The sequence below is a fragment of the Podarcis pityusensis genome (genome assembly GCF_964106645.2).
Source record: "Podarcis pityusensis genome assembly, chromosome: 4".
NCBI classification, from domain to species: Eukaryota; Metazoa; Chordata; class Lepidosauria; order Squamata; family Lacertidae; genus Podarcis; species Podarcis pityusensis.
This window is the reverse complement of record NC_138027.1, coordinates 74658766-74677114: the sequence shown is the minus strand read 5'-3', so window position 1 is coordinate 74677114 and position 18349 is coordinate 74658766. Positions and strand designations below refer to the sequence as shown.

The 18349-nt window shown below is 41.1% G+C and overlaps 1 protein-coding gene across 5 annotated transcripts in view; it reads right to left on the bottom strand.

Moving 5' to 3' along the window:
• Positions 1-1378: 1378 nt before the first annotated feature.
• UBE3A (ubiquitin protein ligase E3A) overlaps positions 1379-18349 on the bottom strand; it is a 36541-nt gene continuing 19570 nt past the window's right edge. For all 5 annotated transcript variants that reach the window (XM_081001311.1, XM_081001313.1, XM_081001310.1 and 2 more), the window contains 8 exons: positions 16556-17808; positions 8727-8871; positions 7646-7851; positions 6195-6359; positions 5055-5210; positions 4890-4963; positions 3588-3731; positions 1379-3126 (listed from right to left, as the gene is read on the bottom strand). In XM_081001311.1, coding sequence (XP_080857437.1) covers positions 3006-3126; positions 3588-3731; positions 4890-4963; positions 5055-5210; positions 6195-6359; positions 7646-7851; positions 8727-8871; positions 16556-17808 — 2264 coding nt within the window. In that variant the 3' untranslated portion in view covers positions 1379-3005. The remainder of the gene's footprint in view (positions 3127-3587; positions 3732-4889; positions 4964-5054; positions 5211-6194; positions 6360-7645; positions 7852-8726; positions 8872-16555; positions 17809-18349) is intronic.

Sequence of the window (18349 nt, the reverse complement as noted above, 5' to 3'; positions counted from 1 at the left end):
CAAGGCCACTGCTGGGTAATATCTGGCTGGTGCTGATTTGGAACAGAGTCTCCTCAGTAGCAGCTCCCTTCTTACGGAATGCTCTCCCTGATGAGCTACTTTTATCTCCCTCATTAGTTACACCTGGATAGAACTTTGCAAAATCCACGTCTTCCCAGGTGTTTGATGGCTAAAATATATTGTTCAAGATTGCCAGGACATTGTTTAGCTGTGAGAATACAAGATTGTTTTAAATTTGTTTTTTAAAAGTTCCTTTCTCTTTGCTACTTTGCTGCCCTGGACTCCTTTGGTGAAAGGCCAGGACAGAAATTTAACAAACAGAAAGTAATGTTTATATATAGTATTACAAATGACCATTTACTGTACACAGTCCTAGATAAAAAGCACAGTCCGCTATCTCTCATCAGTGCTACTGATACACAGTATTGTATTCTTTAAAAAGGAGACACAGAAGTACAGTGGTACCTTGGTAGTTGAATGGCCTGGCTCCTGAAAAAATCGGCTCCCGAACGCCGCAAACCCAGAAGTGAGTATTCCGGTTTGTGAACGGTTTTCAGAAGCCGAACGTCCGACATGGCTTCCAATAGTGTGCAGGAAGCTTCTGCAGCCAACTGGAAGCTGCGCCTTGGTTTTTGAACCGTTTCGGGAGTTGAACGGACTCCTGGAACGGATTAAGTCTGAGAACCAAGGTACCACTGTACAGGTAAACAGGCTTGGTGCTCATGTTACAGAAACTATTACTATACAAAAGAGACCCACAACAAAATGTTGCAGTGTATCCTCCCTCCTAACAGGGGTGCTGCTCTCCAGAGCTTTGTGGTGTTGGAAGGCGGCCTAGTGTAAGAACTTAAAAACCAATTAAATGTAGGAGGTGACTTCAACTACAACCCTCAACACGCATAATTACAACACAGCGTTAGTCATGCTGAACAAATGGGACTCTCTTCTGAGTTGGCCTGCATAACAGCACTGTTAAGAGGAAATAGATCAATACAACATCTAGTGCCTTCTTAGGAGCCCCCGGAAAAGCTCATCATTTATCTATTAACATAGGAAATTGTTTCAGCCATCAGAATTTCATCCCTTCAGGTGCCTATTTTAAAACTGCCCGTTAATTGAGGCATATACAAATAACCACAGAAATTATATGCTTAGCACCTCCCACTCCCTGCTCTCACCTATAAGATGAGTAAAAAGCCCCACTAATGTCAAGACACATTTGAGAGTGGTAAAGGCCGTCAGTTTCAAGTGAAATGTTAAGGACAGCTTTATACCAAAGGGAGTCAATAAACATGGCAGTTTAAATCCAAGTCACTCCAACGACACCGGGGTTAACTTACGAAACTAAGAAAATCACTTTTCTTCTTTGTCACTGGACCATGGTGGAAAACATCACTGTTTTATTTAGCATTATTGGTACATAACAGTTGCCTGTATCTATTACTAAAAAAAATTAATAAAATAATCCTGAAAGACACATTTTTTCTCTCCCTCAAATGAAATAATACCAATTTTGCACAAATCAAGCTGATTTGTTGTGTGTAGTAGTCAGGCATAGCAATCACCAAGGCACAAGCTCAGATCTGCACATCAGTTGTCACTTGCAGTTAAGACGAGGTATGCCAATTACATTGTCTTGGTTAAAAATGTACAGTCCCTTTATTTTATATTGTTACAGCGGCGATCACCAGCGTGCAGGGACAATCTGTAGAAAGGTAAGGGCTCCGTCCCTCTGATGTAGGATGCAGACTTAAAACACTCCAAACCTATGGCATGTTATGTAAGAGATGGACGTGAGCTTAGGGTTTATTTCCAAGACATACAATGAATAATTGGTAGTAGTACAATGCAAACTTGCCCTTAAGATGTTTAATTATTCCCCCACCATTGCTAAACTGGGGTGGGGGTGGGGAGGTGAAGAATCCCTTGGCTGCACCACTGATCATACGACTTGAAAAAGGAACAACAATTCATTAAAATAACTTGCAGGGAAGACTGGATTGTCTATTTAAAATGTCAACATAATAGGCAATTAAAATTTCGTTTTAAGTGCACTTTACATGCTTTTGATTATAGACCCAACGTTCCGATTTCTCCAACAACACATTTCATCCTACTCTAATGCTGTTTGGCTGAAAATGCACTTTTCCCAGTAAACAACTCTTTTTTTTAAAAAAGAAAAGAAAAGACAAAACCCAACCTAACTATGTTTACGCTTTCATACAGCTAGAAACCTTGCTAATTAAAAACACTGTATGCTACAAGACAAGACATGTGAAAGACAACATATATATTGAAATTAGATTTTTTTTTTAATCGTTGTGCTGTGACTAAAGTAAAAGTTCTCAAAGGCTGCAGTTAAACATTCCAAAGTTCTCCCTTCCATTTTTTATTGAGTCTAAAGATTTTTCCACACATTTCTTTGGGGGCTAGAACAGCAGTCATTGCATCACACCATTTCGCTTTCCAAGACTTCAAGTTTCAAAAGCAAAACTGTCCAAAAAAGTACAGTTCTTGATTTTTGATTTGATTAAACTGGGACGAAAAATGTAGCACATACTTAAAAAGGTTACACAATCTACAAATGATGGCAATATTTTTCCTCGGGAGAGTACAGTTTCGTTTTCTTGTAAATACTCAAAAAAGAAAAAAAGAAAAAAAGAAAAAGGCTCAACTTCAAGCAGTAATAAACACAAGCAAAAGTGATTTAACCCTTTAAAATAAATATTCAGGAAAACCTCTCTGTACATACAAGTGAAAGAATATGTAACACTTTCACGCTAAAAGAAAAATAATTTGTTCAAAGAAGCAGCTGAAATCTGCTGTTCCAGCCCAATGTCCCCAAGTGAAGAAGGGGGCACAGACACGAGTGACTACTGTAGCTCTCTATATCTTATGGCCTTTTTGTGGGGGTGGGGTGGGGGTTATTTTATTTATTTATTTTGGACAGGGACACCATCACCACCAAATCTTTTTAATCCCTTTTGTTATTTTATTTATTTTCGTTACAGCATGCCAAATCCTTTGGCATATGTGATGGCCTTCAACAATCTCTCTTTAAGTTTTTCTTTGCTGGAGTACTCTGGAAGCAGAAGGACATTAAAGCATGTGTGAGACGTCGGTAACCTACGGAGAAAGGGAAGAGGAGAAAACGATCAGGTCACGGGAGAGCGGAACACAAAACGCACAAGCCATTACTGTAGCTTTTCTCAAATCAACAACTAGTACAGTCGTACCTCGGAAGTCGAACGGAATCTGTGCTGGTAGTCCGTTCGACTTCCAAAACATTCGCAAACCAAGGCGCAGATTCCGATTGGCTGCAGGAAGCTCCTGCAACCAATCGGAAGCTGCATCGGACATTTGGGTTCCAAAGAACCTTCACAAATCGGAACACTCACTTCCAGGTTTGCGGCGTTTGGGAGCCAAAATGTTTGACTCGCAAGGCATTTGACATCCGAGGTATGACTGTAGTGGGGACTGAGGGAGAACTCACTCAGAAAGAGGCTAAAAATGTATTTTTTACACTTGCAGCATAATACACTTACATTTCTGAATTTTAAAGTAAGATTTATGTCAAACGAGTTTACCTTTCTGTGTCGGGGCCATTTTTGGCTATAATCATCTTTAGTTTTCCGAGTCCTCCTACTGGGGCTCTGTCTGTGCCTGTTGTAAACTGGAGGAATAGTCTTTTTTGCTCGTCTGTAAATGAATGGACTATTTCCCAAAATTCTCTGTTGAAGCAAAAATGAAAATAAATAAATATTCTGGGCAGAGCAAAACGTCTTGTGCTGCTTATATCTTGCCCTTAACCTTAGAAGTAGCAAATGCAAGCATACTGTATCAACATACAGTGGTACCTCTGGTTACCTACTTAATTCGTTCCGGAGGTCCGTTCTTAACCTGAAACTGTTCTTAACCTGAAGCACCACTTTAGCTAATGGGGCCTCCCGCTGCTGCCGCTGCATGATTTCTGTTCTCATCCTGAAGCAAAGTTCTTAACCCAAGGTACTATTTCTGAGTTAGCGGAGTCTGTAACCTGAAGTGTATGTAACCTGAAGCGTATGTAACCCAAGGTACCACTGTATTGCTTAAGGGTGTTTTCAAATGCAAAAATATTATATAAAGAGGCACACATATATCTCAATCCAGGTAGGGGAATATGGTGCTTCTGAATGTATATTCCTACCTGACTGAAGAACTGCATTCACATTTCTTCAAACGCCTACAGACTTCTACCCAGCTGCAGTGGTCTATTTTAGGGCTTTGGATGGGGATGAGGACAGTGGATGGCAGTCTACCTTCTCATTTCCCACACTGCCTAAGTTACCTAACGCTCCCTTTTCTCATTACTATCCTTAGCTGTTGAGAGCGCTAGCATGCACATACTACCACATGACACAAAATTTGAGAATGGGTCCTCCAGTGTTTTTGGCAAGTACAAAACTTTTCCAAATAGCCACGTTGATTACAAAACAGAAGTTGCTACTGTATGACCAGGCGAGGCTCTAGGAAAAGCTATTTGGGGGAGCCAGGAAAGGTCAAAGACCATTATTAGGCGAACAAGGATCTAATCCATGCAACATAGGGCCTGAAAACTGGGAGGGGACAATAAATATTTGGGGCGGGGAGCATCCCCTCCTCTTTGCTACTCTTGTAGTCATCCTTCCACATGCAATTTTTTAACCTATAAGATCTTCTGGTTTAACCACAGAATGGACAAGAAAAAAAGATCTAGTATATTTTAAAACTGGAAGCCTTAAACACATCTCTTTTTTGTTTTCTAAACTGTGCATTATCTGGTACATTTGTGTCGTAATTTAGCTATTCACACCACTTGCTAACAGGCAGAGTCTTCTCCATTTAGCCACAGAAAAACTTAAACCTCCTACCTAATAATTAGAGAGTCTCTGGTATAGCCGCCATCATACTCCGTAGTTTCTTCTAGAGCTTGAAAGTCTAGGTTCTATAAATACAAGACATCGTATCACCACCTCAGACTTTAGATATTCAGCAGAGAGCAAGTTATTGTCTTTTGCACGTTTCAAGTGCCTTACCCTACTTCCGCAAATGAGCAATTCAATCTCTTCGGGTCTAAATAAATATTTTAGGGGAGATTCGTTGGTTACCATGTGGAATCCTCTTCGAAAGGCCTTAAACTGCTTCTCTACTGATTTGTTGAGAATGTAGTCAGAATACAGATTCACAAATTCCTGTTTAATAAAAAGACAAATAATGAAAGGTTTCCTCAGTGGTCAAGTGCGAATCTTTGTTTCAACTAACAAGTGGCTACAGGTAAGAAATAGGAAGAACTGCTGCCGAAAATCAGAACAGACTTCCCCCTATTTAATAACTTATATTTATATCATTCGGGCTGCTAATAATCTTGAGCTTTCCCCAAATAAATCCTATTTCTTTTCACTCCATCCACGAAATCAAGTGGTTTACAAAACAAGCCACAGAGAATGTTTCACATCATCATCTACTTCTAACAAAGGTATTTAAAAATCTAATAAATAATAACAATAACAGCAACAATTTATGCCCTGTCTATCTTGCTGCATTTTCCCAGCCACTCTGGGCGGCTTCCAGCAGAATATAAAAACATAATAAAACATCAAACGTTAAAAACTTCTGAATACAGGGCTGCCTTCAGATGTCTTCTAAAAATTGTGTAGTTCTTTATCTCCTTGACATCTGATGGGAGGGTATTCCACAGGGAGGGCAGTACCGCAAGAATTTCCCCCAAAATCACTTCTCAGAATCATATTTTATCAGAATCCCCTTCTCAGTGGTTCATCCTATACTCCCTCTCTCATTATCTTTTGCTAGCAGGCAGAGATGCTTTCGTTCATATAGCCTTTTGGCCTTACAAGTTGACTTGTTAGGGCAATTGTAAGTCTGCTGAAATTAGTTGAACTGGTGGCATTTCTTTCAGTTTTGTTGATATGTTTCACTCAATTTATTTTCACACTTTTGATTTATTTTGCTTTGTATTTTATTGCTGTTAGTCACCTTGAGCACTATTTGTTGTTGTACAAATTTAGCAAATGAGAAAATACAACTTTCTGACAGCCTCAGCAGAGATCATGCAAATGAGCTTAATTTATATAAACGCATACAAGGTGTGTTTCTATCTGTTCTCCTGGAATATTGATCAAGTAATCACTCAGCAACTGGTGGCCCATTCAAATTACCTTTCTGTTTTCATTTGTAATAGGGATTTTATCTCCATTTTCCTTTAAATCGTGCATCATCGGATTACCAAAGAGATCCGTATGAGATATCTGGAAGGTTATCATCATATCATCTTCCACGCTTCCCTCATATTGCAACAAGTCTCTTAAGCTTTGATAGAGAACCTAAAACGAAACAAGACATATTTCATAAGGCTTTAAAGCCCCAGCAACAGACCTGGTAATTATGCAGTATGCATGAACGTTATGGGTCAAACTGTATGTTTTTACTTACACCCATGTCAGTTTCCAGATTTAAACGAAAAGCAGCTATAGGATACTGTGAATCAGATCACAGCAACTGTGGAGGGGGAGAGAGCTCTTTAATCCTTTATTCAAAGGCTGTTTTTCCTATCCAAATCACCTTCATGGGCTGTTTTTCCACAGGCAGGGAAGAGATCCCCACATCCCGGTAAGTGGAAAAGCAACAAGGGGAGGACAAATTTGAATGGAAAAAGCTCTTTACAACCCCTTGCCTACTGTTCTGATCAAGGTTGTGGCCTCCCAGAGCTGCCTTTCATTAAAAAAAAAAAAAAAATGCACACAGTAAGATACTGTTTCAAGCAAGTGTGTGTCTTTTTTTGTTTGTTTGTTTTTTGTGGTAACCAAAGCTTAACAATGGCTATAAGTGGAGTCTGATAAAGAGCAGGGGAGGCGGGCGGACACACTTCCTTTTGCATTTGGAGAAGAAGTTATCCTATTTTTACTATCCATAATTTCCAATAGATTTTCAACTAAAGGAAACTTTGGAACAGATGCAAGTTTCTGTTTTGGACTGAAATAACACCGAGAACATCACTGGCATTGTTTGCTTTCACAACTACATTGTGAAGTTTCAGAAAGCTAGTTTCGAAACTGTTGTGATCGTCCATATAACTCAGCTGCCAATATGGCTTGCTGCCACCCTATACATTTAAGATCTCAGCTGCTTAGATAAGACAAACAGGTTAAGTGACCCAGTCACCCTCCCTTCCACACACACGCTCCCCTCTTCTTCAGTACTGGCAAAGCATATTTGTGTGGACAGTACAGGTCTCTTGACACTGCACATTGTGCAGCCTTTTCCTTGAGCACCTGACATCATGTTCTGTATATTTAACAGGTGACTAGAAGTGTTGCTAAATGTTGACTTTTCTAAAATGCCCATTAAGCAAACTTCCGCAAGACTAAGAGCTGATGTGGATATGTGCAGTGAAGTGGCAAACAGTGGGAGCTGTGAAGTCACCAGTTTAAACACTGCCTCTGTCATGAACTACTAAGCAAGCAACACTCTCAACTTTGGTCCCCATTATGCAATTTTGAGACAATGGCCACTGATGTTTCATGCAAGAGAACACTCAGATAGTGTCACACTGCCAACAACAACAACAACTATTCTAAGTACAGATTTCCAAACGTAATTATCAACTTACAGGGTGAGAGTCTGCCAGGTCACGGAAAGTTCCTTTTTTGCCCATTAGTTTCCTGTAGACAACCATTGGGAAATGGACGTCCAGTATACAGTTATTGTAAATGGCTAGACCCAGCACAATTCCAATCAGTGTAAACTGTCCCTCAGTTTCAAAAGACGATGGGTTAAACCAAAACAATTTTGTAGACTCATCATAAGTGAACATTCCTGTAAAAAAGCATGTCAAAATTAATACCGATGAATTGAATAGCAAGACTTTTTTTAAAAAGAAAAAAACATGAAAGCTTAATTTTTATTATTATAGTTACTTAATAAATTTGTATCCGAAGATTGCAGGGTAGTTCACAACATAACAATATAAAAAACACAAAAAATGCATAATAAAAATAAGAACACACCAATCAATAATTTCCCCTCCCAGAACACATTTAAAAGGGCATCGGATGTCAGTAAGTAAAAGGCCTGGTGGAAGAAGAATATTTTGACCTGGCGCCTAAAGAAGTATAAACCCGGAGGGAGAGCATTTCCACAAATGGGGAGCCATTGTAGAAAAGGCCTGTTTTCATGTTGTCACCTTCTGGGCCTCTTGTGGAGGAGGCACATGAAGAAATCCACCTGTTCTTTAGTCACAGCTTAGTTCACAGCATCATCCGGGCTTCATTCAAAAGTCCCCATGTATAATAAAGCTACCATAATATTCCAAAATCCACTGAAACTGTGTGTGTGTGTTTGTGTGTTGGAAATGGATGCTTGAACATTCCATGACATACACACTACCTGCACAAGGAGAGCTAACATTTTAGGGAGAAGGCAGCTAGCTACAGCTGGCTTCCAGTGGGCAGGTGAGCACTCAAAACCAAGGCACACTTGCATGTGAAAATGGTGTACCATCCCCTAGAAGGACTGTCACGTAATTTTGCTGACTTGTCACAAAATGGTGTCTAAGGCTGAGGTACACAAGCTACAAGTAAAAACAAAAAACCTAGAAAGATGGGTTTTCATATGGCTCTGGAAAGAGTAGATAACTGTTAAGAAGATGAGACCATTTTGCATATTAAATAAATACGAAGTTAATTACGTACCAATATCTGGGTTGAAGATTTCCTCTACAACTAGCTGGAAAAACTCTTTGGAAACTCCTCCTTCATCAACCCCTTGTTCTCCTTCAAATTCCACATACAATTGCTTTTTCAAATCTGCTGGATTTTCCATGGCAATCATTTCTAACTATTGAATATGAAACAAAACGTTCCTTTAGTACATCCTATTTTATAGGTCACCATGCCGTGTATATACTAAACAGCCCCACCTCCCTCTGCTGCTTCACTACAATATACGCAAGCAAAAATGAAAGCTGTTGTTTTATCTTAGAAATACATTTTAACGGACGTAAGGAATAGCGAGACTCAGAAAACGAAGCAGTTTGTTACAAGTGATTCAGGGTAACGGTCACAATAAATACTTGCCATAGAAAATATTTATAGTCTGTTATACAGAACAGCAGGGACATAATGAGGTTCACAGTGAGGGGGGTGGACAATGTGACCCACTTTGGGCTCATCCCATTGTGGTGTCTAAGAAAAAAGAAGGAGGGGATGAAGTTGACTGGGAAGGCCTGCAAGCACTGTGCACATGCCTAGAGAATGTTTTGGATGGCTCTGCTAGACCGGGATGGAGGAATATAGCACTACCACCACCACCACTCTGGGTGACTTCCAACAAAAGATTAAAAATACATTTAAACATTAGTCATTTAATACTTCCCTAAACAGGGAAAGGTAAGAAAAAGAGGAAAAAGGCTTCCCAAAGTGCTCTTGGAACTATCCCCAAGAGTAGGAACCACACCGTCCTCCCTCTAGTTGCTGCTTCAGAATTTGAACTTTTGGCTCAGAGTTTGAGGGGATTACTGTCATCTCCAGCGACTAGTACCGTTCCCGCAGCAATAGCCGAGGATGACTCCTATTGTCTCAAAGCCTTGCACAAATCCTACAGAGATCTCTCCTCCCCTCCCCAATTCTTTCCTTTAGAACGCACAACAGTTTTAACTTTTAGATTCAAACTTAAAAATAGTCCACGGGATCTTAGAGTACATCTTACAAGTTCATATTCTGAATAAGCCTTAAAAGGAGCCTTGAAGATAGACATGACAGTATCTGCGAAGGATCAGAAGCCACGATCTACACAGTGGCTTGAATCCTTAGAAAAAGAACTTCACAGAATAGATGCTTCTCCTTCCCTCCACCCCAGCTGCTTATTGCAAAATCTTCTGGAGCCCTCCCATCCATCCCTCTAGAGAGGCATTTTGGGTTGCATAAGGGTCCATAGGGGAAGAAAAATGTTTCTTCTGCAAGATTCCTTAAGATTCCTTGATTTCTATACTAGAATTGTAGAGTTGGAAGGGACCATGAGGGCTATCTAGTCCAACCCCCTGCAATACAGGAATCTTTTCCCAAGTGGGACTCAAACCCACAATCTGGAGATGAATAGTCTCTTGCGCTACCGATGGTAAGTTAACCAGTACCGTATTTTTCCGTGTATAAGACTAGGTCCCCCCCCCTAAAAAACAATGTCAAAAATTAGGGGGTGTCTTATACTCTGGGCCATCTTCCCCCATTTTCTTAAATCTGAGTCTTATACATGGGGGTGTCTTATAGACGGAAAATATTTAAAATCCAGTCCAGATGTAAAAGGAAGGAGCGACCAGGGAGCTTGCTGGTTTGTTAGACAGCCGCCGCTCCATGTGCCATTGATTAAGCTGAGCCTTGTGTGCAGGTGAGAGTGAACAAACACTAACTGCTTCAGGTCTGAATTGGCATCTCTCTGTTGAGCACAGGAAGGCAACACACGAGGCTCAAGGTGGCTTCTTCATGTGGCACTAAACTATGGTTTAGCATGTGTGAGCAAAATTCTGTAGAGTTGGGGCACATTTAATACAACTCATGCCCATATTTTTGCGTTTATCCCAGTTTCTTGAATTTTTTCTTCTGCACCATTAGGTTGGATATCTATATGTAGCCTTCAAAGTAGAAGGCTTAAAATATCTATTTATACAATAGATATTGAATCCAAACTGGCACCATTAACACTCAATATTATTAAGAAAACTGACAACTGGTTCAAACCCAAGTGAACCATGCTGCTCCTTGCTACAGATGATGGGGAAAAGTCACCAGCTAATCTAGCCAGGAGCAAGTTTGATGCCAAAGCACTCCATCACCCACCATACAGCAGACATAATAAAAAACCACTAAGATTATCAAGGGAAAGTTCACTCTGTATTGCACAACACTTTGTACTGCCCAGTTTCTCACTGCTAAGTTTTCTGAAGCCTTACAGGGGAAAGAACTGTAGAGAATGATCTTCTGACCCTCCCGGGATGCAATTAATGCCATTACTGGGTTAACACAAACTTTCTTGACTCCTCTAAGAAGGAAACGTAACACATAAAATGTGTACCATCATTGAAATTGGGGCAACGTTTTACTTTTGTACTACGGAAAGGTATCTCATTTAATCCAGCCACTTGGAACAAGGTCATTAGAATATGATTGGAGCAATTAAATATAAAAAGGCGATAAAGAACTTTGCTTTACGAGTAGACATTTTTACTGACACGAGATATGCAAGGAGAGTTTTATGGAGTGAAGCTGTATTCAAATCAATCAGTTAGGCAAAATGTTTCAACTGACAATGGCCTTGTTCTCACATCCCAGCAAACCATAGTTAATGGTTTATGGCAGCGGTTTTCAACCGTCCTCGGCTCCCTTGACCAACCACTTTTTTTTTGCAGCACCCCTGCGGGGCTCAGGAGCCCAGTTATTGTCTGCAGAGCTGGCAGCCTCTCACCATTTTCCAAACACCCTCTTGTGTGGAGTGTTCCCTCAGCCTCCTCTTCTCTCCTTTGGAGTCCTCTGGGCAGTTCCTGCAGCCGTCCCTGGTCTATGAGCTGCCCCCTCCCTGCCCCAAAGAGAGGTGCCTCCCAGAGACACCATTCGCCTGAGGAGCTGCAACAAACAGCTGTGCACGTCTTTGGGAGGCAGGGACTCGAGAAGGCATCAGAGGGAGGGAGGGAGGGAAGGAAAGAGGGACAGAGGCCAGTGTTGCCCGTGGCACCCCTGACCATCATTTAAGGCACCCCAGGGTGCCACAGCACAGTGGTAGAAAAACACTGGTTTATTCTGACCACACTGATCTTGCTTCTCTGCAGCTTATGCTGAGAGGAAACAAAACTGAACTACCTTAGTGATACATTTAAAGCAGGGATTGTAGTTTGTTTCACTCCCTAACCAGGATGTGTAGCCAAGGTTTGTTTTTGTTTTGCTTGCTGGGAGCAAAACAGTCCGTGCCTCCTGGTTTTGACATAATGCGAAGTCACGAATCCTGGTTTATATCCCCTGTGTGCCAGCAGGTGAGAGTCATATTGTCCAGATAGGCACATTCATACCAAACTATTACCTACAGTTTCCAAAGACATGTGAATCGGGCTAATATATTCTATGTCATGGAGGAGGAACCTTCAGATCATGGGCAAAACAAGGCCCACAAGGCAATTTCCCCACCTTACATCATATGACATCAGGTGAAGGGCAGGTAAAGTCACAGCTACACAAAAGCAACCGGGAATCTTAGGATGCACCCCCAATTCTTTTTCTGCAAATGGGACTTGCATCCAGAGGCTTTTAAATTTGGTACCAAATGCAAGCACTTGCAAGCTCACGATCAGAGCTCCTGAATGGAGCCAATCCCTAATGAATGCAAGTCACACTTCCAGCAGGAGTCTTTGCAGCCTTGGCTTGAATTTAAGCCACAACTGCAAAGAAACAACTGGGAGAGCACTTAGAAGCGTCAAATTACTTGATATCAGGCGTTTAGTGGAGAACCTGGCAGTTCCCACTGCCTTGAGCTACAAGTTTTAAGTCAATCTTCACTAACCTGGTGCCATCCACCTGAAAGGCACCAGGTTGCCAAAGGCTGCTTTAATTGAACATCTGTTTTGAATCTATAGTTTAGAGAAAAGTTACTCTGTGGTGGTTACAAGGCCTTGCAGAACAGAAGCAAATCAGTTATTTCTTAAATATATGTGAAACCAAATTTTCAAATATATATTAGACCGAGTCTGACCATGAATGCACAAGAATTAAAAGTTTATAAGGGCACTTTGTCAGCGTTCAGAGTAGGAAGGTAGTTGCCTGGTAATTAGGAAAGTTTACTGTTTCAGGATGCATCTTGGGTGTAGTAAGGTACACGATACATACCGTATTTTTTGCTCTATAAGACTCACTTTTTCTCTCCTAAAAAGTAAGGGGAAATGTGTGTGCGTCTTATGGAGAGAACGCAGGCTGCGCAGCTATCCCAGAAGCCAGAACAACAAGAGGGATCACTGCTTTCATTGTGCAGCAATCCCTCTTGTTGTTCTGGCTTCTGAGATTCAGAATATTTTTCTTCTTCTTTTCCTCCTCCAAAAACTAGGTGCGTCTTATGGTCTGGTGTGTCTTATAGAGCGAAAAATACGGTACTTGACAATTTAACGGTGGTACTCAAGTCACAATGTAAACGTGTTGTACATAAAAAGGAAAGGCTAACAAAAGGCAGCCAATATCCAAGGCCGAGGAAAAAATTACTTGCAGAACAGGAATAGGATTTCTGATACTATAAATCCAACTGCACTGCTGAGCAAATGAAAAACAGAAAGACATCCAGCTTAGAAGAGAGCTGAGTCAAACTAGATAAACACACACATTAAATATAGCAGCCTTAAACTAGGTTTTATAGAACACAATGTTCCATTTTATTTGCAGGATCAATGTAAACAGGTTCTGGCGAGAATTCTGTCCTAAGAGTTTGGAAACTTACTAAGTGAATTATAGATTTGCAAGAGCTGAATGTGAACTGTAATGCAGCTTTCTCTTGCAGCTACACTGGATCAGGGAATGTGCACCCCCACCATTGTGGAACAGAATGCCGGAATCAAAACAAGTTGTGACCAAGGTTATCCCTTCTGCCACTGGCAATCATTTAGATACTCAAAGCGCAATTGCAGGATTGTTGCCATGGCAAATACAGGTTTTACTGCAATTCCAAATTCTGTGACTGCCAGTAAAGAAACTTAGTTCTGGGATGTGTGTACAGATACAGTGTGCATGTGTGTGGAGTGGCCACAACAACGGCAGGCATGGAGGATTGGCCAAGGATCAACACATCCCTTGGACAGAAAAAGGCTTGCCATTCCTGATGCAGCACTTCCTACCAATACTTCTGGAATTCAACCACCAAAGAGAGATCAAATTATCCCACTCACAGGGGCATATGAAGGAGCCTTTTCACTCTTAATGAAATAGCACGTGCAACTAATTTAAAATCTCAAACTTTCAGACTAGTGCAAAGCTGCAGATTCATGTTTTCCCCTCACATGCATGAAAAATTATCTGAGGTAAACAGCAGCTGGCTTCCTCAGCTTCACTCAGGATTCTCCTGACAACACCAAAGTCTTCAATCCAGCCCAAAGCTTTGCACTATTTATGACTTGATCAAGTTAGCAGGTCTAAATAAGGAGACTCTTATCACCGCTGCATAAAATGTTAACGTTTTTGTTGTTTGCTGAAAATGTATTCTCCCAAGCCTTTTCAAATTAGTCTATTTCTGCAGTTTTTATTTGTGATGCTTTTATGATTTAATGCTGTTTTATTATCTATATTATGTTTTATGTTCTATTACTATGCAGCAAAATAAATATAACCTAGTTTAAATAAAGTCAATTCAAATGAATGTAATTAGAAGGCAGTGGGTTGCATAAGTGTGAGTGGAAGACCACTTGCACAATGCAACTTCCTCTCCCCTGTATACCCTTCAAAATCTTCCCTATAGGGTCTACCAGTGGGGAGCTGCAGGAGAGAAGAGAGAAGGGGAAAGCTCTGTTTCACTAGTGGAACAGGACCACTTGATACCACTCAATGTTAATGCAACTGCACATTATTCTTACACGCTAGATGCTAGCACCAGCACCAGAACCAGAATTGCAGTTAAACTCTTTAACCTAAGTGACACAGGTTTCGGAAGACTTGATTCACGGCTCCTTCCCCTATCAGGGACTGCTCATCTTTCCTAACACAAACTGAAGAACCTGCATTCTAGGAAAAAAGCACGAACCATATTTTCTATTCCTCCAACCAAACTCAAGAGGTCACTGCTGGAAAGCTACTGTGAAACTTTAGTAACCTACACAACAGAGATGCAAAGTTCAGTACAGTACTCCATGAAGCTTTTGTTCCCCAGATGCCAGGCTGTTAACCCAAGACATGTGTTCAGACAATGACAAATTTGCTTACTAACACCTCTTGGTGCTATGTAGACCACTGGTTTGAAGACTAGCTTTATTAAGACTGAATGAGAGAATTTTTAATGGTTCCAGTTCGGCTTTGTGAGGGGCAGGTTGAGCTTCAAACAGTTAAGATGAACCACAGAAAGGCTTGCAATGAAGAGGCTAGGGGTTTATACCACCAGTTCCGTGGAGCAAATTGCCTCTTCTCTACAAGAAGGGTAATTCTGACTGATCATCAGGAAGAACTTTCTGACAGTTAAGAGCTCTTTGACAGTGGAACCGTCTCCCTCGGTTGTGGACTCTCCTTCACTGGTGGTTTTTAAGCAGAGGTTGGATGCCCATCTGTCATGGATGCTTTAGCTGAGATTCCTACATTGTAGGGGGTTGGATTGGATGATCACTAGGGTCCCTTTCAACTCTACGATTCTATGATTCTACATGTGTCTGCATGTCGTGGAAGCGGGAGATGTCTTTGGGAAGGAACAACAACAATCAGTTCACACACAGGGAGGGAAAGGCTTTAATAAGTTTTACAGAAGGTGGTGTTTTCATTTTTATCTTCTTTCTTTTTAAATTGTGGGGGACGGGGACGAGCAACAGTTTCCAGCTGGCGGCCTGGATGCCTAGGTCCCCATAGCTCTGTGTGACGTTCTGAAAGGCGGGATGGGTGAAGTGCTTTATTTTGCTTGTGTTGTTTGAAATCAAACTGCACAGGTCAAGGCACAGTGCTTTGTAGGTGTGGATGCCTCCACTGAACGCCAGTGCTTGTGAAGCCCTGTGCCTTTACAGGGGCAAGTGTGATTATCATTGATGCTTGTACGGGAACATGGTTTTGCAATCAGCACCAGCTAGCTGAACTGACAGTGCCTGAAAATTCCACTTTTGGCAGGGAGCTGAATCTTTTTACCTGCAACAGGGGTGTAGAAGGTAGGCGTGGCTTGGTCAAAATGGCTTCACAGGACAAAGAGGGAGGCCTACTGGGCTTATTAGGCTCACACGCTGGAGTACCTGACTGCTGCTTTATACCACAAACTGTTTCACGTGACAATTGCCCATGAATGTGACCAAATTATGGGGACACTCTGAAACAGATAGTTAAACGAGTATTGCCAACCAATACACCCCATCAAATGCACACCTGAAATAAAGCAGTGTAATTTTCCCCCACCGCTGTCACAACATGCAATGTACCATTATCCATCAATGAACTTCCAAGAACCTCAAGTCTCTTTCTGAATGGTCATCTGTGGATAAAAGCCATAGTGTGCCAAATCAAAATATTCCAGGAACATTTGTGCACAGATTAAAATTCTAATGTGATGGCTTTTTGGTTTTAGCAAAAGAAAAGCCATACACGTTTTACATAGGTTCAAATGTTTTTCCAGGAGTAATTCTGGGAACGATACGGCACATGTGTACATGGCAGGCTGCTCCTCCACACATCAGTCCCCCAAAGCAATGGTAACCTCAACTAGTGCTTATAATACTTCAGACACCAGGAAACCTGAGTCGATAACATAGTAACAATCTGGCTTCTAGTTATTTTATTTTCAAACATGGGCAAACACCTTTTTACACCAATACGCCACTTACCCGGACAAGAGCATCATCTATGATGTGATCCCGTCTCACTTTGAGTCGCAAATACGGATTTAACTGCTGTCCTTGAACTAAACTGTAGAGTACGGTGATGCGCCTTTCACTGTACATACGGATTCTGTTGTCATAATACAATCCCAGGTTTTTCGTAACAGCATTCAATATAAAGGGGCACGTCATAAAGGAGAATTTGTTTTCCGTTTCTACCTTGAAGAAGGTGTAATCTTTGTCCATTTCTAGAACGTCATTCAGTGGCTCATTGATAAACTCTTCAAAGGGGATAAGTGGTTTTCGGCAATCTATAGTTTTTACACCAAGTTCCGTTTCCAGTGGGTCTACTCGGGGTCCTTTTTTATTTCTTCTCTCCTCGCCCAGCAGTTCCTGAAGCGTTAGCTCGCTGGATTCTGGGATTGGCTCTTCGTCTTCCTCCTCGTTATGATCCGTGTCCACATCCCCTCCCACTACGTTTGCATAGTAAACCATTTTTAAGCACTTTGAAGCAGCGACAATGGCATCGTCGTCATTCACTAAGTTGCGACTGTTGAACTCGTTGCTTATGACCTTGTAGGTTATAAGCTGCTGAAACGTTTCCATCATCCGTCGGATCTGGTCTGCGCTATACTTTGACCACAATCTGACCAGCTTCGCTTGAGCTGCCAGGGGTAGCTTACTCATTGCTTTGCAAAACAATGGCAGTGCCATTTCCAGGTACTCAGGACTGTGAAGATTACCATTTTCCATAACGATAATAAACAAGTTGAGATAGTTAGGATCTCGAGAGTACACATTATGGTAAGTCAAGTCACATTCCACATTGGGCGACAAGTACACAAGTGCATTTAAAAAGGCAGATTCTATTTTTTCGTTAGAAAGCAATCTACTGTAGACCCGTCTGACTGCATCAATGTCTACAGACACTTCTTCTGGGCCTAATTTTTGTAGGTTGTTATCCCCCTGCGCAGCATCGCCTGTTCTCGATGATGATGATGATGGTGCAACCGAATCTTCTTCCATGGCAGAAGAACAGGCAGCTTTTTCCTTTTCATCTTCATCCTTATCTTCATCCTTTCCTTGAAGAGATTTCAGTTCTTCCTTAGTATGCTGCTTGGCTTTTCGAAAGCTCTGTACCAAAGCTTCAGCGCTAGAAAATACTCTCCCAATGACACGGATTAAAGGTGAATAGTCCTCTTTTTCTCTACATAGCTCAAGGATTTCATAGACTTTGTCTTCTGTTAAGAATGTCACATCTACAATGTTAAACACAAAGCAGAAAACCTCTGTTGAACTTAGGTTAAACTTAGGTTAAACTGTTGAACTTAGGTTAAAATCTATGTATTAAGCAGAAGTATGTATTAAGCAGAGACCCACTATTTACCAACTTCAGCAGGCATACAACAACTTTGGCACTTTATTATGACTAAAGAAGATTGAATTAGAAACTAGGACTGTGTTCAGTGTCACGATAAACCATCCCCCTGGTCTCACAGCTCCCCACTCTGCTCTGGCACAGCTGTAAAGGGGGTGCTGCAAAGTTTTCACTTTTGATTTCAATTAACCAGGTTAACACCATGTCAGAATTCAAAATGGTGGTTAATCTTAACCATGGTTTGTTGAAACAAGCCACCTTATTGTATTTTATTTATTCAAATATTTATAGCCTGCCCTATATTGCTTGATCTCAGGGCAGTGTAAGTAATTCATTTAAAACAAGGATTCATCAAATAAAAATAAGGTACGTAAAATAAACCAACAGCACTCATCTTAAAACACAAAATGGAACACAGTATA